At 48.9% G+C, this 14342-nt stretch overlaps 1 protein-coding gene across 1 annotated transcript in view; it reads left to right on the forward strand.

The window, feature by feature from the left end:
• The first annotated feature begins 4257 nt into the window (after nt 1-4257).
• The window catches only part of LOC107117584 (receptor-type tyrosine-protein phosphatase alpha-like), a 155405-nt gene continuing 145320 nt past the window's right edge, over nt 4258-14342 (forward strand). The window contains exon 1 of the mRNA XM_015419729.1: nt 4258-4291. Coding sequence (XP_015275215.1) covers nt 4258-4291 — 34 coding nt within the window. The remainder of the gene's footprint in view (nt 4292-14342) is intronic.

Raw genomic sequence — 14342 nt, forward strand, 5'->3', positions numbered from 1 at the left:
ATATAGGGCTCTAAAGGTGAGTACCAGCACCTTGAAGCGAATTCGGTATGCTATTGGCAGCCAGTGCAGTTCCTTCAGGGCAGGCCAGATGTGCTCCCATCTAGAAAGACCCATCAGAAGCCTGGCTGCGGCATTCTGCACTAGCTGCAGCTTCCAGATTTGCGACAAGGGCAGCCCCATGTAGAGAGCGTTACGGTAGTCTAGTCTCGAGGGGACCATCACATGGATCAGTGTAGCCAGGTCATCGCTGTCGAGGAAGGGAACCAACTGCCGAATCAGCCGAAGATGTTAAAAGGCTGACTTAGCAGTGGCTGCTACCTGGGCCTCCATTGTCAAAGAGGTATCCAGGAGCACTCACAGACTCCTAACCACCGGCACTGGCACCAATGGTGCCCCGCCAAAGGTTGGGAGTGAGATCCCTACCCCTGAACACACACACACCCCGACTCAGGCACAGGACCCCCGTCTTCACCGGTTTCAGCTTCAGCCAGCTCAGTCTAAGCCATCCAGCCACGGCTTGCAGTGCCCATGCTGGCTCTTGGGAGATCTGAGAAAAGAGATCTGACAATTCCCCCCCCCCTTTTTTTAAAAAGAAAGGCTCTCCGTTTTCAAAATTGGATGCACGGTGTGTTTCCTGTCCTTGGTGCTTCTGTTGGGTAAACAACAACTTTGGTCGAAACATCCTGCCTTCTGTCCCGAATACCCAAGCCTGTGTCTAGTACAAGTGCCGGTTACCTTCTTTTCAGCTTGAGTTTCAATCAGATTTCTCAAGCATGACAGGACTCACTGAAGCACGGAGCTTGGTTTTCCCCCTTTTCCCCCTGCAATGCAAAAAAGAATATATATAAAAAAAGAAGCTTAGGATCCAGCTTGCCACAGACATTCTCAAAACATACTGCTCTGAAATCCCCACAAATGTTAGTATGACCTCATCCGTCACTCAGGAAGTCGAATCCGGCCAACAGACCAGGGTTTATAAGCGGCTCAATAAATAAATTCTCATGAGAATTCTGCTTGTTCCAGCATGTAAGCAAGTCCCTGCCCCAGAGAGTTCCCATCCTGTCCACTTCTTTCTTAAAATAAAATGAAAGCTGTTCAGGAACATGGAGATGCGAGCAGTCAGTGACACAGGCTGGTGTGGTTTGCAAGTTAACTTACTCTGTCTGAGGCTGTTCTGTTGGGCACCAAGGGAAAGGGGAACTGTATGGTGGGGTATGAAGACAAGAGGCTTGTCTAGTTTCCTTTAATGGGCTTCTCCGTATTCCGAGCCCTTACAGTTAAAGATCCACTGTTACGCTCTTGATAGGAAAGGTTCAGTTATAAAAATAATTGGGGAAAAGTTAGATCCAAGTGGTTATTAATTATTAAAGCTATTAATGTTATGACTGGAGTTTGTTCCATTCCATACCTGGAGGGTAGCTGCTGTCTAGGACAAGATGGAGCAGAGGTGACTATTAGCCACAAGGTATAGATAGGAATTCTCAGTCTGGGGCTAAGGGATGCCCTGTCTTCTTTGTGCTGGGGGGGGGTTCTAGTGTCCTGGCCCCACTGCTGTACCTCCTGGTGGCCCCTGCTGTTTTTGGCTACTGTGTGACAGAGTGTGGGACCGGATGGGCCATTGGCCTGATCCAACATTGTCTTCTCTTATGTTCCTATGAGCAATGTTCCCTCTAAGCTGAGTTAGTGTGAGCTAGCTCAGTTTTTTAGCCTCCGGCTCACACATTTTTGCCTTCGCTCAGGAAGGATGGCTCCAGAGCAAACTAATTTATGCAGTGGCCAAATTGCTTGCTCACAACTTTAATGCCAGTAGCTCATAGAGTAGAATTTTGGCTCACAAGACTCCACAGATTAGAGGGAGTATTGCATCAGTGCTTAGTTCTTGTAGCCCATTCCTACATGCTCAGGGAAATGCTGATCGCCACTTTGGGGTCAGGCAGCAATTGTTCTCCAGGCCAGTTTGGCGAGAGATCCTGGAGTTTTTTGGGCGTGGAACAGCAGTCAGTACAGGTGTGCAGGGGGAGGTATTTGTGAATTTCCTGCCTTGTGCCAAATCGCTCACAACTTTAATACCAGTAGCTCACAAGGTAGAATTTTTGCTCAGAAGACTCCACAGCTTAGGGGGAGCATTGCTTATGAGAGCAGTGTGTGCGTTCCTTCCCCCCCCCCCCCCCCCCAAGGAAAGGGCCCTTTCAGAGAAAATCCTTGGAGTCTTGGCACATTGCATGCCTCCACTGGTCATTTTCAAGAACTTCACACTTGAACGCAAACTGCTGTGCAGAAAAGCACAGGTTTTGGGAGTGCATTTATTTCAGAGTTTCTGCCGACTGTACAAAACCGGGCTGAGAGAGCTCTGACAGAAACTGATGAACTACTGACCTTCCACAGCCTGCAGTCTAAAGCCAAAGCAATGATCTAAGCTTGTAACGCCGCCTTGGCAAATTTCGGCTTGCCCGTTGGTTTCTTCACTGGGGTGGCGAGGCGGCCTTTCCCCACGTCTCCTTTCTCCCGTCGTACTGGTTGGCCACAGTCAGCGGCGAAATGGCCCTTCTCCCTGCATTTCAGGCACAAACCTTGACGCATCCGTTGCTCCCATGTGGCGTCCGGCTGCCGTGGTGGTTTAGCCTTGGGCGGGATCGGGGTTGCTTTCCCCCCTGGTGCTGCTATATCCAGGCGAAGGGTTTGAAGACGATTTTCGGTACTCTCCGCCTGTTGCATCCAAGCCATCAGGGAGATCGGGTCTACCGACCTTAGTACTGTCTCCCGGATTTCTGCGTTCAAGCCGACCCGGTGCATCTCACCTAGGACGTTGTCCGGCCAATTGGGTAGTTTTGCAACGTGCAGCTTGAACTCCGCCGAATATTCTCGGACCGTTCTGCGCCTTTGCTTTAACGTGCGCAAGTACGCTCGTGCCCTCGGCCCCGCATCCCGATCTTCAAACTGAGCCCGCAGTGCCCACATAAAGACATACATGTCCGTGAGCTCAGGGCCCCTTGCGTTGTGTAACCCCACATGCGGCCGCGGCCCCTTGGAGGCGGGCAGCCACCACGTCCATGTGACTGCTGTCATCTGGGAAGAGGTGGCCTGACCGATCCACAAACTTCTGTACACGCAGCACAAAGTAGGAGAGTTCATCAGGGTTGCCATCGAATGTAGCCTCAATCAGGTCCTTTGGTCGTGGAATCACCGGGGCCTGCGGACTGGGTGGTCTCGGCACTGGTGCCGGGACATCTGCAGGTCTCAGGGCTGGCATGCCATCCGGCTGCCCAGGGAACCCCGGTCCAGGTCTAGGTTGGGGTATAGGTACCACTTGCGCAGCTGGTCGTCTTTCCAACGCCTCCTCGATCGTCCGGATGACCAAATCAGGGATGGCTTGGAGCAGATCCTCCAAAGTTTGCTGTAGTTGCTGGATATTTCGATCCGCTGCTTCTACATGCTCTGTCAGTCCCTCTTCCGGGGACGCCCGACCACTCCGGGCTTTCGATCGTTCCGTTACCCACGAAGGAGCGACTGGCTCGAATTGGGCTCCCAACGGGGGTAGCCCCGCCGCCGCGGCCATCCCTCTGTCATAGAGGCTTGCTCTCAAGGGTCCTCCCAAGTGCGAGTAGGTCTCTCTCGTAGCATCGGGATGGAACCGGCTCCAGCTGGCACAGGCCCCGCTGCCGGCCCCAGGTTGATACCTAGGCCCCTAGGGAGTCAGGAACGGTTGGCCCGAAAGTTGCTTTGGAATGCCCCCCCCCCCACTGGCACGGATACTGGTGGTTGAGTAGTCACCGGCACCGAGGCTGTGGTCACCGGGGGGTCTTCCTCTTCCTCCTCTGGCTCTTCCTCCTCCTCCTCCACCTTCTGCGGAATGGGTTTCCCCTCTCTGTCGCTCATATCACTTTAGATAGGGAACGATAGATTCCTAACAGAATGTCAGGACCCGCAGCGACAATTGAAGCACACACTTTCAGAAAGGTTTTACTTTATTGAAGCTGAAGATGCATGGACAGGAACACTGTTAGGAATGAGGGGGTAGACCATGCGCAAAACAGATATAGTACATTCATAAGAGCATTACCCAATTACTGTGGTTCCCGCGCGCGCCCTTAGGCCTGGGAACTAACTGCTACCCCAAAACAAAACAGGTACGAGCTTCCCACGGCTCTGCCTGTCTAAAGCCAAAGCAATTATCTAAGCGACTCCTCCAGCGGCCTTGAGAGATACGCAGTGCAGCTTGCAAGAGAACGGTAATTAGCCATAGGGAAAGGTATGCGCATGAACGAAGAGAAAGGTATGCACATCTGCAAAGGTATTGCTGGCTATGTGCTATAATAAATTCATTCATTCATTCATCTGCAAAGGGAATAGAAGATATTGGCAGCTTGCTGACACCTGTTTGGTCAGTTATAGTGACTCCCTGTGTGTAATCCCTGTGAGAAAGGCGGACTATAAATACCGTAAACAAAGAAAGAATGTGTGGATCCTAACAGTAGAAAAGAGTAAGAGTCCAGTAGCACCTTAAAGGCTAATGAAATTTGTGGCAGGCAGGGTATGAGCGTGGAACAGCAGTCACTGCGGGTGGGGGGGGGTATTTGTGAATTTCCTGCATTGTGCAGGGGGTTGGACTAGATGACCTCTAAGATCCCTTCCAACTCTAACATTCTATGATTCTATGCTACTGGATTCTTGCTCTTTTCTACTGCTACAGAAAGACTAACACGGCTACCCGTCTTGATCTGTCTCCATGGATGCTAACAGCATCTCTTAAGTCTGCACTCAGTGAGAACAGAGAAATAGCCCAGCAGTCTTGAATGTACCCACCAAGAGTTCTCATGTTTGTACCTAGGAGAACTTGCTGAAAGCTATTTAACGCCAAGCTGCTTCTGTGAAGAGTCACTGGGAAAACAGAAGTAGGATTTGAAAAATATGTGCGATATAGCTTTGCTTTTGAGAATGTAAGGATACACTCCTTATGTGCGCTATAGCTTTGCTTTTCAGAATGTAAGGATACACTCCTTATGGAGCGAGAGAGCACTGTAGCGGTTGTTTCTCGAGGCACTGAGTTCGAAAGCCAGATGGTAATCCAAGATGTTTCTCTTAAAATGGGATGTTCCTGATCTTTTGGGTTTACAGTACACAAAACACCCCAACAGCTACATATGAAAAGGACACTTTATTTTTGAACATTGGTCATTTAGGCAAATTCAGATTTATGAGCCGCTTTAGTAAAAGCCTTTATTAATTTTATAACTTGAAGCTGTGGTTGCAGAACAAAAAAACCCAAACTTCATCCCCTTATTTACAGCTTCAAACATGGAAGACTTGGGAAGCACAGGAAGACGTTCTTGCCATTCGGTTCCTTGATTTATTTGTTTATTTATTTTCTCAAATTTTTACCCCGCCCTCCCAGCTGAGGCCGGCTCAGGGCGGCTCACACAAAATCAGCATATATATGCAATTAAAACAAGTCCATGTCTTATGAGGAAAGGCTGAAAGAGTTGGATCTGTTTAGCCTGGGAAAGAGAAGGCTTAGAGTGGACATGATTGCAGTCTTCCAGTATCTGAAGGGCTGTCATGTAGAAGATGGAGCAGATCTATTCTCTCTTGCTCCGGATTGCAAGACTAGAACTAATGGGTGGAAATGACAAGGGAGTCGTTACCGGCTAGATATCAGGAGAAACTTCCTAGCTGTAAGAGTAGTTGAGCAGTGGAACGGACTGCCTCGGGAGGTGGTGGATGCTCCTTCGCTGGACGTTTTCAAGTGGAGGCTGGGCATCCATCTTTCGGGTATGTTGTAGGGCTCTCTTTCGGCTATGCTCCTGCAGAGTGCAGGGGGTTGGACTAGATGACCTGCAAGTTCCCTTCCAACTCTAACATTCTATGATTCTATGAAAACATTTAAACCAAGCTAAAACTAATGAACAATAACACAATAAGTGCTAATTTGTTGTTGTTGTTGTAACTGAGTCAACGATGGCTACTATGTAAGTTCTTTCCTCCGATAACTGGCTCCTAGATCTATTTAGGGTATCTTCCAGGCGGTTGGCACAGGCTGATATTATAAATTCCAGAGACAACAGGGCTTCCTATCTTTTGACGGCTAGTTGTTAGTAAAGTTCGATGGTGGTCAATGGTGGCAGCGGCTCCGTAAGCCTGGCGGAAGAGCTCCATTTCGCAGGCCCTGCGGAACTGCAAAAGGTCCCGCAGGGCCCTGATCTCTTCTGGGATCTCGTTCCACCAGGCCGGAGCCACCACCGAAAATGCCCTGGCTCTGGTTGCTGGTAGTTTTGTGTTGTGTCTGTGTACACATGCTAATGGAGCTTGCCTAGTAAGCTGCTTTGTGAAGGTGTGGCGGGAGGGGGGAATGGAAGAATACAGAGGGGAAGTCCGAACGCTGTCGTAGATTAGAGCAAAGTCAGAAATAGAACCACGTCTCCTGACTCATAGTGGTGATCCACTCAGCTAGGCATCCCGTCTTTGATGGCAGTCAGTTCTGGAAATAGGGTTGCCAACCCCCACCCCCGGTTTGCCAGGGGTCCCCCGTTTTTTGGGGGGTTCTACCCGCCCCCAACACCCACAACCACCCATCTCTCTCCCTTTAAGTGTGTGGAACCCGTGTTTCCTCCGCAAGCTTGCAGGAAAATGCCAGCTTCGAGCTCTTAAAAGGGAAACGCAGCTGCTCTTAAAGGGGAAACGCCGGCTCCTGCATTTACAAGGGAAACGCTGGCTCCTTTACGTGCAGGGAACTGCCTTTTCTGGAGATCCGGCGCACGGGTGGGTGGGGGGGGCGGCGGACGTCCCCAACCTGACGTCATCACGTCGGGGATGCCCCGCCCCCTCCAGGAACGCCCCAAATTCCCCTGCTGGGGGTGGAAGATGGACTTGGCAACCCTATCTGGAAAGTTCAGAGGAAACATATAAAAGGGCCCGATAGAGTAGAATATAAGGACGGCACTGCCGGATCAGACCACCTAATCCAGTGTCTTGCTTTCAACAGAGGCCGTCCAGATAACTCCTGGGGAAGTTGCAGACTTCTTGGTGGTGGCACCACGGCTATGGAAAGTCTTCCTAGAGAGGCCCACAAAGCCACCTCTTAATTTCCTAAAGCGATTCAATCCAGCTTTAATTTCTGATGTTGTAGCTGGAGTCTTAAGAGTAGTTAGTGTGTGTGTGTTCGTTCTGCTAGTTTAATTCGTTGGTCCTCTTTGCTAGGTTTGCACCTTCGCTTTTTATTCAGTCTAGTTTTTACAGTAAATCACTTAACGAGTCTTGTGCAGAAGGTGATAGACCAACTGACATAACCAGGCAAGTCGTTTTGGAGGGCGGTGATCCTTCCCATTCTGTTCCTAGCACCAGGTGCTCAGGTGTGCAGCCTCTAAAGCATGTCGTTATCGTAGCAAATAATCATTAATTAGTACGTCCATAAAGGATAGTTCTAATCGCTTTAAAAAAACGCCCAAAACTAAGCTTCTGACCATCATCACATTTTCTGGCAGTGAATTCCATACCTTAATGTGTGTCATCAAGAATCTTCTAGTGGTCCACGCCCACCACAGTAAACTCAAATTTTGGGCCACCGTGTTTTGAGTGAGGTGCAGTCAAGTCTCAGCTGACTCATGACATCCAGTTTGGTGTCATGGTCTCTAATCTGGGAGAACCGGGTTTGATTCCCCCACTTCTCCACGTGCTGCTGGTGAGACCTTGGGTCAGTCACAAGTTCTCTCCAAGCTGTTCTCTCCAGAGCAGTCCTTGAAAGGACTATCTCAGCCCCACCTGCCTCACAGGGTGTCTGTTGTGGGGAGAGGAAGGGAAGGAGATTGTAAACTGCTCTGAGAGTCCAAGTGAAGGACAGGATTAGAGATGTGAGGGCCTGGGGGAAAAAAACGGGAATTTTTTTGGGGGGCGAAGTCCCCCCCTTTTTTTCCTGAATACTTTTTTGTTTTTTCCTGGAAAATTGGAAAAATTGAAAAAAGAAAAGAAAAAAATTGATTAAGGAACATTTTATTTTAACATGTTGAATAAAATATTTTAAGACAAGGTGTTTAAATATTTTCCAAATCATTTCTAAAAAATATGTATGGTATCAGATTGATCTAATTTCTGTGCACTGAGGACAAGGAAGTCCTAGGTTACAGACCAAACTCTCCAATGCAAGAACAAGATGCATTTCTTCCTTTAGGAAGGTGCTATTGTCACAAGAAAAGAAAAAGGTTTCAGTTTTGTTTTTGCATGTGGGTGGTTATCCTGTTTGTAATAATTGTTTGGATACACTGTATTTTAATATGCTAGTTGTGATAACTTCATGCCAAGTAAAAATGTCCATAGTCATATTTTATGTTCCTAAAGTAACAAATGACTTTCAATCTGGAAAAGAAAAAAAAAGTGCTAATGTAGCATTTTTTTCAGTTTTCCCAAAAATTTCTTGTTTTTTCCAGAAGAAAAAACGGGTTTTTTCCCGAGCTTCAAAATTTCTGGAAATTTTACATCTCTAGGCGGGATATACGGTAAATCCAACTCCTCCTCCTCCTTTTTTCAAGGCAAGAAGTGGACAGAGGCAGTTTGGCATTCCCAGCCCCTGTGTATCGACCCTGAACTTCATTGGTGGTCTCCCATCCAAGTAGTAACCGGGGCCGACCCCGCGTCGCTTCCAAGATCTAACAAGAGCAGGCTAAGCTGGATTAGCCAGGTCAGGGCTTGGGCTACTATAACAACCCAAAACGTTGTCTGAACAGATGTCACTTTTAACTCTCTGGCTGGTTTGTTTTCTTTTTACCCCAGTTGTTATTTTAAGCCAAGATCTTTCTGCGATCCTGGGGTTCCTCCTGGTTTGCGGAACCCTACATGGTAACCTTGGCTTATGTGGGTTTGGTGCCCCACGTGGATGGACAGAAGGAAATACTGCTTTACACTGGGAGTGATTAAAATGTGGAATCAGCTGCCGGAGCATGTAGTGGTGGCCACAGAAATAAGTAGCTTTAAAGGGGGATTAGAGTGATTGATTGTATGTACTAGCTGGTGACAGAGGTGAACCTCCACATTCAAAGACACTAATCCTCTGATTCCCAGAGCCAGGAGGCAACATCAGGGGAAAGCCTCGGCCTCTCTGCCCTGTTGTTGAACCTCTTGAGGAACCGGCTGGCCACTGTGAGAGACAGGAGGCTGGACTGCATGGACCCTCCTGGTCTGATCCAGCAGGGCTGTTCTTAGGTTCTTTGTCAGGGGAAGGCCTCGGCCTCTCTGCCCTGTTGTTGGCCCTCCAGAGGAACTGGTTGGCCCCTGTGTGAGACAGGATGCTGGACTGGATGGACCCTCACTGGCCTGATCCAGCAGGGCTCTTCTGATGTTCTTATCAGGGGAAGGCCTCGGCCAATCTGCCCTGTTGTTGGCCCTCCAGAGGAACTGGTGTGAGATAGGATGCTGGATGGACCCCGGTCTGATCCAGCTGGGCTCTTCTGACATTTTTATGTTCTTATGCATGAGGAGGTAGGCAGACCTTGGCTATAAGGTAAAGCCAGTCGAATCTGACTCTAGGGGGCGGTGCTCATCTCCCGTTTCCAAGCTGAAGAGCCAGCACTGTCCAAAGACGTTTCCGTGGTCATGTGGCCGGCATGACTAAACGCTGAGGCGCATGGGAGATCTGTAGTTTGGCAGCTTGAGACCCCAGTGCCATGTGACGGAGTGAGCTCCCGTCTCTGGCCCCAGCTCCTGCCACCCTAGCAGTTGGCTATAAGACACTGTGGTAAATGCAGTAACACCATTGTAAACGGTATATTTTGTGCAGAGAACTGTGATATTCTGCGTCTTGAAGCAGTTATCTTAACTTGGGCCAGATAACAGCAAGCGGCTTGTGTCTGGTGTCCCATGCATCGTGTGCTGCTGCAGCTCAGAACTTGGATGAAACAATTTGGGCAGTTCACCTCCTGCTTTTAAGTTTATTTGCCTCCCCTCCCCAACTGTATTAGTGATTAAACTGTATCTGGTTGCTGTAGTACCTTGGGCATGTTAATCTCGCTTCTATAAACAGCAAAAGAACCTTTAATGGCCCACACCTGGGCAGCCACTTAGTCTCGCCAGTTAAGACTCTGAGCCCGGTTGTGTTCTGGGATTAGACCATCGACACTGAGTCAAATGGCTGCCTTCCCCCCTCCTGCCCCCTATTAAAGGCAGCTTCTCTCAGAGTTTATGAGCTTCCCCGTCTGGCTTGGGCCAGCATCTGACTCATCGTTGTGCGATTTGGAAAGGGCAACTTCTTTTCCTTTTGTGCCCCAGTTGGCCTGTAGTTCTCCAAGGTGTGCCTTCCGGAGAAGGCAACTGAAACGTGAAACCAGGTTCTTTGCTTTGCCGGGAGAGGTGAAGGAGTGTTAACTTGATTACTGGATTCTTTCTGCCTGAGAAAAGTGCCTGTGCTATCTGAACTTCCAAAGGGCCCCTTGGAATACCCCTGTTTTTTGTTGTGTGTCCCCCCCCACTCCCCGGAATACTGGATAATCCAGAAGGTGTTTCCAGCCAATAAATCTATACGTTGTTTCTGATGGTATGGGAATATGTACCTCTGACAGATGGTTTCCATTGTTAATTTTTTAAAAAATTACCCAACCCCAAAGGCTGTGTGTGGTTATGTGTAACATAAAATAAGTGATAGAACTGAATCTCACACAATGGTGTAATGGCTAGCAGCACCAGCAGCAGAAGAAGAGGAGATTGGATTTATACCCTGCCCTTCACTACCCAAGGGAGTCTCAGAGCGGCTTACAATCTCCTTTCCCTTCCACTCCCCACAACAGACACCCTGTGAGGTAAAAGAAGAAGAAGAAGAGATTGGATTGATACCCCGTCCTTCACTACCCAAGGGAGTCTCAGAGCGGCTTACAATCTCCTTTCCCTTCCCCTCCCCACAACAGACACCCTCTGAGGTCGGTGGGGCCGAGAGAGCTCTGACAGAAACTGCTCTTTTTCAAGAACAGCTCTGACATAACTATGGCTTGCCCAAGGTCATCCAGCAGGTGCAAATGGAGGAGTGGGGAATCAAACCCGTTTCTCCCAGATTAGAGTCCCCGCACTTAACCGCTGCACCAGATAAGCCTTTTAGCAAAAATAGAATATTTACAAGGGGGGAATCTGCAAGGACTTCTGGGGGTGGATCACATTTTCCCCTCCCCCACTATTTTTTTCTTTCCTTTCCCTCAAAGCCTCCATAGCCTCTCCCCTTTTTTGGCTCTCCTTCCCACCCACCCACCAGCTAACCTACCTTATCTGCACGCCCGCCCCCCCCCGGCTTCCGCTTTTCCTCCTTCCTTCTCCCTGGCAGCCACTCCTTGGGAATTCTATGGTCCAGTTGTGCAGTGCCAGCTGCTGGGCCCAATTGCATAGTGTTCATTCATTCATTCATTTATTTATACATACCCCACCCTCCCCACGAGCAGGCTTAGGGCGGCTTACACTAGTCGGTAGAAAACAACAATTAAAATCACATAAAATCCTCTAAAAACAGTTCAATTATAAATAAATTGTGGTTCATAAAGTGCTTGCAGTGGTGATTAGCTATTTACGATGGCTTACTTAAGAGTGTACACAAAGATCTCACAGTCATTGTGCTCATGATCTTCCTCATACAAGGGCGGCGCAGGCTAGGTGTTGAAGCCAAGGGCCAGGGCTCTATAATTAAAGCTCTCGATGTTGATGTGGGGGCGGCTCCTTAGTTGAAGGCTTAGTTGAAGGCCTGGTGGAAGAATCTGCAAGGACTTTCTTTGGAGGGGAACATCACTTTCCCCAGTATCCCTTTCCCCACACTATTTCTTCTTTCCCCTGTCCTAGCAACCCCATTTCCTCACCTTCCCACCAACCGCCCCATCTTCAGCTACATTTATTAATTCTTTTAGTAGGATTTGTAATAACCCCATCAGCATTGCCTGCCACCAAATACCAGTTCAACAATGGTAGTATTAACCCGGTTCTGAGAGACGTTTGGACTTCAGTAATTATCCAGGGTTCTAGGACAATCACCAAGGATACTGCTCAACATGTATTTTTTTAGTATTATTATTATTTTAGCATATTTATACCCCGCCCTCCCCGCGAACGGGCTCAGGGCGGCTTACAAAGTCGGTACAGTGTACCTGGTATACATAAAACAATTAAAACATTTTAAATATCTGATGTCTCTTGGCGCATAGAGGCTAATATTAAGAAGTTGTGTTCGGTTGTTTGAGAGCGCACGATGGACATTCAGCTTGACCTCTAAAATGGTTGGGCCCTCTGCCCTTAAGCGCTTGGCACATCAAAACCCCTTTTTAAATATAGCTTCTCTCTTGAGTTGGACTGGATAGGCCATTAGCTTGATCCAAGTCACAGCCCACTTATCGCAATCCCAAACGGTTTCCGAAGCAAGAAATGGTGGTTTGCCATTGCCTTCCTCTGCATAGCAACCCTGGAATTCCTTGGTGGTCTCCCATCCAAATACTGGCCAGAGCTGACCCAGCTTAGCTTCCAAGTTCTGATGAGACTGGGGTAGCCTGGGCTATCCAGGTCAGGGTGGATGTATATGTGTAAAAGGTAAAGGTTCCCTTGCTCGAAAGCCAGTCGAATCCGAGTCTAGGGTTGCGGTGCTCATCTCCGTTTCAAAGCCGAAGAGCCAGCGCTGTCCGAAGACGTTTCCGTGGTCATGTGGCCGGCATGACTAAACACCAAGGCGCACGGAACGCTGTTACCTTCCCACCGAAGTGGTCCCTATGTATCTACTTGCAATTTCTTGCTTTCGAACTGCTAGGTTGGCAGGAGCTGGAACTAGAGACAGGAGCTCACCCTGTCTTGCGGCACCCGGGTCTTGAACCGCTGAACTACTGACCTTCCACAGCCTGCAGTTCAGCGTCTTAACCACTTGAGCCACCGCAGCTCCATTGTATATGTGTACCATATGCTAAAAGAGAGAGAGAGAGAGAGAGAGAATTCTACCCTGAGCAAATCCAAACCCTGTGCTTAAAAACCTGACATCTTCAGCCTATATAAATGGTACAATTTGGACAAAATTACTCCTCCATCTTTAGTTTAATTCATTCCGGTTTTGCTAGGCACAGTAGGGGAGAGGCCATTAAGTCTTCGCTCGTAACCGGGGAAGGTGTTGCTCAGTCAATAGCGGCTATGATTTCAGCATGCTCTGCCCACCCGCTCTCAAGAGTACTTTGAATAGCCAAAGCTCCCTCAGCTCTGCCCCCCTCCCAATGCCATGCTTTGCGCCAGTGGAAGCCCCGGCCCACCCCCTCATCACGTCTTCCAGGGGTGAGGCCATTAAGTCTTCGCTCCTAACCACAGAAGGTGTTGCTCAGTCAATAGCGGCTGAGATTTCAGCAGGCTCTGCCCACCCGCTCTCAAGTGTACTTTGAATGGCCAAAGCTCCCTCAGCTCTGCCCCCTCCCATTGCCATGCTTAGCGCCAGTGGAAACCCTGGCCCACCCCCTCATCACGTCTTCCAGGGGTTCAGGAAACAGCACCGGAGCCGAATATGGCCCCAAATTGGCAATTGCTTCCACACAGCCACTTCAGGAGGTGCAGAGGAGGAGGGCGTAGTCCAAATCAGTGGGGGTGAATCAGAAGAAATCTCTGGTCCTAACCTTTCCCCGTATCTCTCAGGATTGAGTGGTGGAGGAAGAAATCCTTCCCCTGTCAAGCAATGCTCCCTCTAAGCTGTGGAGTCCTGTGAGCAAAAATTCTACTTTGTGAGCTACCGGCATTAAAGTTGTGAGCGAGCAATTTGACTGCTTCATCAGTTGGTTTGCTCCGGAGCCCCATCCTTCCCGGGCTAAGACAAAAACGTGTGAGCCGGAGACTAAAAAACTTTGAGATAGCTCACACTAACTCAGCTTAGAGGGAGCACTGCTGTCAAGCAGTGGTTCTGAGGGATTATTAGGAAACGGATTGACAATAAAACGGCCAGTATTGTACTGTCCCTGTAAAGATCTCGGGTACGGCCTCATTTGGAATACTGTGGACAGTTCTGGCCACCGTCTCTCCAAAAGGACATAGCAGTGCTGGAGAAAGTACAGAGGAGGGCGACCCAGACGATGAGGTGGTTGGAGCACCTTCCCTGTTAGGAAAGGCTGAAGAGCAATGCTCCCTCTAAGCTGTGGAGTCTTGTGAGCAAAAATTCTACTTTGTGAGCTACTGGCATTAAAGTTGTGAGTGAGCGATTTGGCTACTGCCTATAGTTTGCTCTGGAGCTGTCCTTCCTAAGCTAACACAAAAATGTGTGAGCCGGAGGCTCAAAAAACTGTGAGCCACCTCACACTAATTCAGCTTAGAGGGAACACTGCTGAAGAGTCTGGGACTTTTCCATTTAGAAAAACGATTACTGGGTGTGTGTGTGT

The sequence above is a fragment of the Gekko japonicus genome, unplaced genomic scaffold, assembly GCF_001447785.1.
Source record: "Gekko japonicus isolate JY-2015 unplaced genomic scaffold, Gekko_japonicus_V1.1 scaffold1885, whole genome shotgun sequence".
Taxonomy (NCBI): Eukaryota; Metazoa; Chordata; class Lepidosauria; order Squamata; family Gekkonidae; genus Gekko; species Gekko japonicus.